The sequence below is a fragment of the Musca autumnalis genome, unplaced genomic scaffold (assembly GCF_047663935.1).
Source record: "Musca autumnalis isolate F117 unplaced genomic scaffold, ASM4766393v1 scaffold_2, whole genome shotgun sequence".
Taxonomy (NCBI): Eukaryota; Metazoa; Arthropoda; class Insecta; order Diptera; family Muscidae; genus Musca; species Musca autumnalis.
Window position 1 is genome coordinate 152,931,711 of NW_027411755.1, and position 9,550 is coordinate 152,941,260.

Sequence of the window (9,550 nt, forward strand, 5' to 3'; positions counted from 1 at the left end):
AAAAATCCAAATGATTTTTTAACATTAATATAATGGTATTTTTCAGAGATAACGGTCATATTTTAGTGGGGGAAAATGTTACGTTATCTCTGATGACTGAAGTTATGGGGTGGAAAATTTCACAAAATGCATAACTTGCCCGTGAAATATACATTAATTATTTATGATGAACTACACAAAGAACGCCTATATAAAGTGGCAAACTCTGTTCGGTCTTCACCAGTTGTAGCCGATTAACAATACAAACGAGTTAATTATTTTTTAGTTTGTTTTTATATTTTCAAATCCGAAAAACAAAATGTTGTCGAATATAAATTTCAAAGTTTTCATTTTTGCTGTAATCTTGGAGGCTGTTTTGGCATGTGTAAGTAAATTTGAATGGATGTGTTGTTATACACCATCGAGCAAAACATATTGTATAGGGTATTCAAAGTCCTTCAATTAATTGTTAATCAATCCTTATTCAGATATCTTAAACTTTGTCCGAGTACTCACAAAAGTGATGTCACTTATTTAAACAAATTTTTATTGTGTTTAAACCTGGCGTTGTTTTCATTCGAACCTCATTAGCTTTCGAACTTATATTTTAACTTCGTTTTGTACAAAAAAAAGGTAAAAAATGTATGATTAAGCGCAATTTAAAGGCTGTTCCAGAATGGTTTTGGCATTTTTACCAAATCGGTGTAACCGTCCTTTTTATTATATTACATATTACAATGATATATATTTTGTTCGTGGGAAAGTCCATGCTGACAGAGATAATGCCCCAAAAGCTCTAAAATTACGTCCAGCATAAAATAAAATGTCTGAGGAGCAAAATAACTTACGAACGGAGTATCCGATTTGACAGAATCGTAATATTTCTTTGTGTATTTTTTTTACCGAAAGTAGTCATTGTGGCCCGGTTTAAAACGATATAATATCCATTCTTTCTAACATAATGCCTCCAAGCTCTACATACTTCCCTCAACGGTTGACACTCACTGTTCTGCAAACCCGCAGGGTTAGATTTCCAGGTCGAACAATATTGCATTGTCAACGGTGGCAAAAATACCCCTCAACGAATTATTGGCAACATTTACTGTGTATTTTAGCCATGTAAAACTTCTCTACAAGGGGTGACGTTCGGACTTGACTATAAAAAAGTAGGCCCCATATCAATGAACTAATAAATCGGGGTGCGCTTATAGATTTGAGAAAAATCTCCCTTGTCACTTCTGGGATGTTTGTGGGAACTATACTTCCCTCTATGACGACCCGAAAGTTCCAAAAACCATGCACTAATGGAGTTCTTGTAATATATTAATGATAATTGATTTTATTTGTGTTGTTGTTGTAGCAACGCATATATGTTCGTTCGTGTATTATTTCAGTTATCAAGTTCCTCTGTATCCAGACTCAAGAATTCTGCAGCTGTCGTTCTTCTGCTGCGATGGATGGGGGATGGTTTCCAAGTACGGCATTCACACTGTATCTTCGTACTGCATGCGCAACCATGTTGGTGTGAATGCGATTCAAGCCTGCCTGATAGGCTCGTTGATCTAGCGGTTCTCTTTTATACCTTTGGACCTCTCTCTCTAGATCATGAAGGTCTCTCCTGACGTGCCTGGGTGGGGGGAGCCTGTCCATTAAATCGTGACAGGGATGCTCACTGCGGTAACACCCAAGCAGGTACTGCATCGACAACATCTTATTGTGCTGACGCACCGGTAAAACCTTCGCCTCCTCATGAAGATGGTCCACTGGTGCCATGAGGAGGCACCCTGTTGCAGTCCTCAGGGCGGTATTCTGGCAGGTTTGAATCTTCTTCCACTGCGATGCGCTAACCTTTGCGGACCACGCTGGCGCCGCATAGCTTACCACAGACCGGCCTATTGCATTGTAGGTGGTCAACAAGGTTTCTTTATCAGCACCCCAAGTGCTGCCAGCCAGCGACTTGAGAACCTTGTTCCTACTTCTGATCTTATTGCAAATAGCTGTGGCATGCGCGGACGACTTGAACATGCTATCGAACGTTACGCCCAGTATTTTAGGGTAGTTAGTGGTCGGAATCAGTGCTCCATCGACCAATATGTTCAGTGGGAGCCTCATCTCAGCCGTCCATGTGGTGAACAGCGTGGCTGTGGATTTAGCGGCGGATATTTTCATATTCCTCAGATGGAAGAACTGCACTAGGTCAGCTATATAGACATTTAACCTATCACATATGTCATCGACGATAGGACCCCACGCCAAGATCGTACAATCATCCGCATACATCACGATCTCTATGCCGTCTGGAGGGTGTGGAATTTCAGAAAGGTAGAGGTTAAACAGTTCCGGAGATATCACCCCTCCTTGGGGAACTCCCTGTTTCACTCTACGGGTTTTGGACTTCTTGTTTCTGAATTCTACAAACGACTGGCGTCCACACATATAGTTGATTACCCAACGTTTCAAACTTGGCTGGAGATTAGTTTTCTCTATATCCTCGAACAGCTTGGCATGGTTGACGGTATCGAAGGCCTTCGATAGGTCAAGAGCCACCATGACTGTTCGGTCGCACGGCCTTTTCTAGTTCAGTCCTCTACTGATATGTATGGATATGGCGTCTAATGCTGTTGTAGTACTATGCATTTCCCGAAATCCATGTTGATGTTGGGCAACTGGAAAACACCTTCTCATCGTGGGGAGGAGTAGCGCCTCTAGGATCTTTGCTACTGGCGACAGGAGTGAAATCGGCCTGTACGATTCATCTCTGCTGGCATCCTTGCCAGGCTTCAGTAGCGGGACCACCCTGCCAACTTTCCAGGCATCCGGTACAACATGGGTGGCTAACGATAGGTTGAGAACACTTGTTAAATACTCAACTCCAGGTTCATCCAGCTGCTTAAGCATTACCATCGATATTCGGTGCGGGCCCAACGCTTTGGATGATTTAGCGTTTCGGATGGCATCTGCAACATCGCTCATCGTAAATTGTGGTGGTACCTCCTCGGGTGGAAGAGTACTTCTTATACGGCGTAGCACACTTCTCTTCGCCCTATCACTCTCGGGGTGCTCTATGAACTGCCGGTTAAAATAACACGCGAACCTCTTTGGGCCAGTTACTGTCACGCCGTTGAAAGTAACAGCCGTTCTGTCATCCTTCTTTTCCGGACTCGAGAGTGATTTAACCGTTGCCCACATTTTACTTATTCCTGCACCAATGTTGCATTGCTTCAGATGGTCTAGCCACTTTTTCCGCTTATGTTCGCCCACTAGCCTGTTGACTTCAAGAGTAAGTTCTCTAACTCTTGGGTCTTCGGGGTTCGTACGACGAAGCTCATCACGTTCATTTCAGGAAAGTACGGCGTTCAGAGGTTATGAAGTCGGGCGGTCTGTTTACGGAGACGATGATAGGGAGGTGGTCCGAACTAAGGGAAATGACGGATTGCCAGGATACGTCATTTATCAGACCTGGTGCCACAATGGTGATATCTGGCGAGCTGTGGCAGTTTCCTCTTATCCTCGTAGGAGCGTCTTCATTCACCGTGCAAAACGTGGAGCTATCGATTTGCTCTGCCAGCGCTGTACCCCGCTGGTCATTACCTAGGACGGAGTGCAAAAGCTCATGATGAGCATTGAAGTCCCCTAGCACCAGACGGTTATCGCCCTCTAACAGCAAACTGATATTGGGCATATAACGTCGGGCACAGCTATTCATCGGCGGTATGTACACATTAAGCAGCTCTACCTCGGCAGTACCACACTTTACTGCTACCCCCATACACTCCATGTATGGGTCACTAGAGCCAAGCTCAAGCGAGATAGGTCTGTACTGGACAGACTGGTGTATTAGGAAGGCAAGTCCTCCTCCTCCGCTTCTTGTGCGATCCTTCCGCAAAACGTTGTAACCATCACAACGTAAGCTACAGGTGGCGGTGAGCTTTGTTTCCTGGATCGCGGCGACCATGATGTTTTTCCGACTCATAAAGTCCACAATTTCACTGACCTTATTGCGGAGACCGTTGCAATTGAATTGCAGGAATGATGCATTTCCGGGCCGTTGAACAACAACATGTGGTGTTAGATGCTGCATTTGTTGTTGTTGTTGGGGAGACTGCGGGGGCGTCTCGTATTCCGACGACGACGAAGAGTCAGACGACGACGTAGAAGACGCACTGGGTGATGCGCTGACGCAGCAAGCAGCAACATACCTGTCGCTGTAATCCCGGGTGCTACTAAGCCCAGAGCACCCACGAAAATGCACCCATTCCATACATCCATTACAACTCACCATTGTTGAGTTCCGTTTGCAAGATCCGCATCCACCACATGGATGCGGATCTTGCAAACGGAACAGATCCATACTGGCCCGGGGTTCATTTCTATCCCGGCACGGACCAGAAGAGCTCGGAGCAGGCATTCCGGGATAAATTGCCGCTCCCATGGTGAAAAAAATACACGAACACAAACACATAATTGTTGAGGTGACGGCCCCTGGTCGAAGATTCCTCCGAGTCAATCCGGTGCATAGAACCGGCCGTCGCGGGATTGTTTTATTTGTGTAGACTGTTTCGATTGGATCTGTCAGTGAAGTAATTAGGCCCACTTATGATAATAACAGTTCGGACACGCTCTAAAGTACGCAATGATCTTTCGACTACTTTGCATGCTCATTGGCATTTGTGATCATCATTAATCTGTTACAATACACAACGTTTTTTGTCACCTACAAAATTGGGGATTTAAGAATTTGTTGCTAAATGTCCACGTTTTGATATAGACACCACTAGATGATACCTCAGATTTTTGTTATTTTTAAGGTTTAAGAAATAGCTCATAATTGGTATTTCATATTCTTTGAGAATACAAAACTTTCCCAAAAAAAATTGTCAGTATAAGTCCAAGTTTCGATAGAATGGTACCTCACAATTTTCGGTATTTTCAAGGTTTTGTCTCATTATCGCGCCAAAGTGGCTGAAGTTTTGTATTTAGTGTTCGGTGGGAGCATTAAATATATCCCCAGAAATTCGACGCTATAATTCCACGTTTTGATATAGCCCCTATGTGAAGGTACCTCCCGATTTTCGGTATTTTCAGGGTGTTTGCCTCATTGTCGCACTAAAATGGCTGATAATTCGTATTTAGTCTTCGTTGGGAGCATTAAACCTATCTCCAGAAATTTGCCGTTATAGGTCCACGTTTTGATATAGCTATGGGTGCTAACGGTACCTCCCGAAGTAACCGAATTGATCATAACTTTGCACATGGTAATATTGCTTTCAGTCCACTGCTTCGGGTACCTCCCACACAAAGTTCTGAAAAAGTGAAGTTTAAAATCTCCTCTCGGATTGTTTTGAATATTTTTGGTGCATATTTTCCTTTCTGTGACAAATCCATACTTCCTGACATAATGGCCTAAAAGCTCCAAGAAACCTTGACGGCACCAACTAACTCGCGCAGTTTGTTTCTGATTGCACGTCCTATTATTTCATCTGTAGTGCGATTCTCTAACTCATTTTTTGATTTACCGACAAAAATCAGTAACTTTAAAACTCAAAATTATTAATGAAAAGTTCAAATAAAAGTTGACAACACTGTAGCTATCGGTAGGACTTTACGACTACTTTTTATTGGTCGCTAACTTACCGTATAATATCGTTAATTACCGAAATAATAAGCATTTTAATTTTACCGATTCTTGTCTGTAACTGCAAAAATGTGTTAGAGAATCGCACTACTGGTCATGTCTTACTTTGGAATATGGACAATATCGGTCCCGTCCTTCGTCTACCTCCCATACAAAATTTGGAAAAAGTGCAGTTTAACAGCTCATCTCGGATCGTTTTGAAATGTTTTCCAAAAAGTTCTTCTTGTGGGCCGTGTTACGACGGCACATTTTTGGGGGCAAGTCCATACTTCCTGAGATAAAGACAAAAAAGCCTGCCGGCCCCAACTAAACTGGATACTACCTAAGATAACCCTCAAAGAGAGAAACCGATTTTGTCCAACGTTGTTCATCTTTTTATTCCTTACAGTCTCGAATTATGTCCGAATATCGACGTCATCAGACCTCTCTTTCGGATACCTCCAACACAAAGTTTATAAAGAGAGTAGTTTAAGGGCTCGTCTGGGATTTTTTCTAAATTGTTGGCAAGTTGTTTTTTATGCGGTCCCAATTAAAACGGTACAATTTTTTCGGGCCAAATTCATACTTCCTGAAAAATTGGCCCAACAATACAAAAAACACCTATAGTAGTATTGTATTTGCTTCATTTCTTTAGGTTCGAGGCTGAGGGTATACATCTGATGAAACAGCTGACTGATACTTTCTTACTTGTCTCTTTGCAATTTTGGCATAAAAATCGCCTAGAATAATTTTAAATGTGATTGGCAGGACAACAGTTTTATAATTCTTTTAAGCGCTCGTAAAATATATCTTTGGTCTGTTCGCCATTGTCTTCAGTGGGAGCATGAGCGCAAATAAAGCTGATGTTGAAGAATTTTGCTTTTATCGGTATTGTCTTTCATTCACTGGGGTGAAGCTGGAGACTAGATGTTTAAAGCTCCGGCCAACTACAAATCCGCAACCAATCTTATGTCATGGGAGCTATACTCGTAATACAGTGCGTCACCTTTAGGTGTTGTTGTGATGCCTTTCCCAATCCATCGTATTTCCTGTATGGTAGTAATGTCGGTCTTGTATTTTTCAAGCACATCTGTCAAGGCGTAAACTGCTCCTCTTCTATAAAGAGTCGAAACATTCAAGTGCAGATTCGCAGATAATGGTCATTTAAACATTTGCGGGGTCAACTTTAGCAGGGTTTGTTTTTTTATACCCTCCACCATAATATGGAGGGTATAATTAAATTTGTCATCGAAGACCCTATAAAATATATATATTCTTGATTAGGGTAAAATTGTAAGTCGATATAACCATGTCCATCTGTCCCTCCGTCCGTACGTCTGTTGAAATCATGATACAGCTCACAATTTTTAAGATAGAGCTTTGTAATTTGGGACAGAAGTTTCTATTACTCCTAGGATGTTTGGTGTTGCAAATGGGCTATATCGGTCCATGTTTTGATATAGCCCCCATAGAACGGTACTACCCGATTTTCTGTATTTTAAAGGTTTTAGACACAATATACCACAGAAATGGCTGAAATTTGGTACTTAGTCTTCGTTGGGGGTATAAAAATTTCTCCTCAGAAATTTGTCGGCATAGGTTCACGCCTTCATATAGCCCCCATAGAACGGTACATCCCGATTGTCGGTATTTTGAAGGTTGTGGCCTCAATATTCTTCCGAAATGGCTGAAATTTGGTACTGATTCTTCGTTATGGGTATAAAACTTTCCTTCAGAAAATTTGTCGGTACAGGTCCTCGCCTTAATATAGCCCCCGTAGAACGGTACCTCCCGATTTTCGGTATTTTGAAGGTTGTGGCCACAATAATCCATCGAAATGGCTGAAATTTGGTATTTAGTCTTCGTTTAGGGTATTTAACTTTCCCCTCTAAATTTGTCGGTATAGGTAGGTATAGGTATAGAACGGTACCTCCCGATTTTTGGTATTTTGAAGGTTGCTGCCAAAATAACCCACAAAAATCGCTGAAATTTTGTATTTAGTCTTCGTTGGGGGGAATTCAACTTTTCCCTACAATAGTCGGTATAGGTCCACGCCTTCATATAGCCCCCATAGAATGGAATTCGAAATTTTGAAGATTGTAGCCTCAATATTCCACCAACATGGCTGAAATTTGGTATTTGGTGTACATACCTTGGAGGTGAAAACCGTTCCGACTGGTCCACGTTTCGATTTCTAGAAGAGAATTAACAGTATAGGTCCACGCCCTCCTATACCCTTTATTGAAGCGTACCTCTTGATTTTCGGTATTTTGAAGGTTTAAGCCACATTATCTTACGGAAATATCAAAAGTTTGGTATTTAGTCTTCCATGAGTCTAAAAACTTTCCGTCAGGAATTTTGATATAGTCCCCATAGAACGGAACCTAGCGAATTTCTTTTTTTGAAGGTTTCCCATATTGTTTTTGGTATTTAGTCTTCTTCAAAAACGAAAGGAAACTAATTGTTCCATTTTACTTAAATACAACTCGTGGTGGAGGGTGTTACAAGTTCGGTCCGGCTGAACTTAACGCCGTTCTTACTTGTTTTTCTTATTTCGTACTATTTCTTCGAATTTAACCTGTTCTATTTCTATTTTTTCGATACAAATAGTTATCACAGGCATGACCTAACAATTTTTCAAACATATTGTCATCCCATAAAACTAGTTGATAAGATTTTTATATTAGTTGCATTTAATTTCAATATACATTTTCCATAAAAAAATTTTTAAAATATTTACTTCTGATTGTTCTGGTATAACTCAAAATACAACAATGTCAAGAAGCAGCAAAAAGTTGTTTTTTACCACGTTCTCCTAACTTCTAACTTTATATATTGTTGTTGTGATCATACATATTTTTAAAGGGACAAATGACGTGATTAAACCAATAGTCTTTATTGTCCAAACGGTCAACTTAGGATAGGTTGAAAAGAGGGGCCATGCAAATCGCCACATGCTCATATGGACATACATTTAAACTAATGTAGGTTTGGTGTGAACTCTAGACTATTGTTTAATACGACAAAAACTATGGTTGAAGGGGCAATATTACATGCTGAGCCTGACAATATCTTTAAAATACATATTTCGATTTTCAAATATTGTCAGAACAACTTGGGTGCATTGATATTTATACTGAGATTGTTTTTAAAATTTCACCGAAGACTTTAAATGAGGTTCACTTAAAGATCTTGCACTGAGGAACATAAAGTCTTCCATAGTCATTTGATACTTTACCTTTTAGTGCATTATTTTATTTAAGTTTCCTCCTAAATTTTCAATCATGATTTCATTTATAATTTAAATTTATTTTCTTTATTTCTTCTTTTAAGAACGGGTTTAAGGCCAATCTTATTAAGGCAGAAAATTGTGCCGGTGAAGATGCTATCATAAAAATGGATTCCGATTTCACCGTTAAACTGAATAAAAAATGTGAAATTGTACCCACCGGCTGTATTTCAAATAAGGCTTTCAATACAGCCGTTTCAAAGTTTAAAGTTACCAAAGATGGTATGGTACTTAAAGAGGGTAAAATGGATTTGTGCAGTATGGCTGATAGTGCACCAGCTGAAGTAAAGGATTATCTGAAGGTGTTTGGTGCTCCATCATCATGTCCCGTCGAAGAGGTATTTAAAGCAGATCTCAAAAATAAATCACCTGTTATTTAATAATAACAATTTGCGTTTTTTTTTCTTTTTCAGGCCAAAGTTTGTGCCCATGATCACAAAATCGATTTATCCAAATACAAAGCCCTCTTGGCCGTTGCCCGCGGTCACATTGTTGTCGATTCAGATATTACCCATGATACTGTAAGTAATTTTACTGTTAAGGCCAAGCATTATTTGTCAATGAAATCTTCCAATTGCTTCGTTTATTTTCTAGGGTAAATCCTGCTTCCACATTGAATTGGAAATAACAAATTAATTGCAATATTCACGATTTACGTTTTGGAGGAG

The 9,550-nt window shown here is 40.5% G+C and overlaps 1 protein-coding gene across 1 annotated transcript; it reads left to right on the plus strand.

Moving 5' to 3' along the window:
- Nucleotides 1-298: 298 nt before the first annotated feature.
- LOC141392421 (sporozoite-associated mosquito saliva protein 1-like) lies at nucleotides 299-9,550 on the plus strand. Its single transcript, XM_073965365.1, has 4 exons — nucleotides 299-364; nucleotides 8,927-9,220; nucleotides 9,296-9,403; nucleotides 9,477-9,550. Exons 1-4 carry the CDS (start codon nucleotides 299-301, stop codon nucleotides 9,516-9,518), a joined length of 510 nt encoding a protein of 169 aa, XP_073821466.1. The 3' UTR covers nucleotides 9,519-9,550.

What these genes read in the sequence shown, in the direction of transcription:
- LOC141392421 (XM_073965365.1), top strand. Translation starts at nt 299, where the DNA reads ATGTTGTCGAATATAAATTTCAAAGTTTTCATTTTTGCTGTAATCTTG. An exon ending in TGGAGGCTGTTTTGGCATGT is followed by an intron (nt 365 to 8,926) that starts GTAAGTAAATTT and finishes TCTTCTTTTAAG; the next exon opens with AACGGGTTTAAGGCCAATCT. An exon ending in CATCATGTCCCGTCGAAGAG is followed by an intron (nt 9,221 to 9,295) that starts GTATTTAAAGCA and finishes TTTCTTTTTCAG; the next exon opens with GCCAAAGTTTGTGCCCATGA.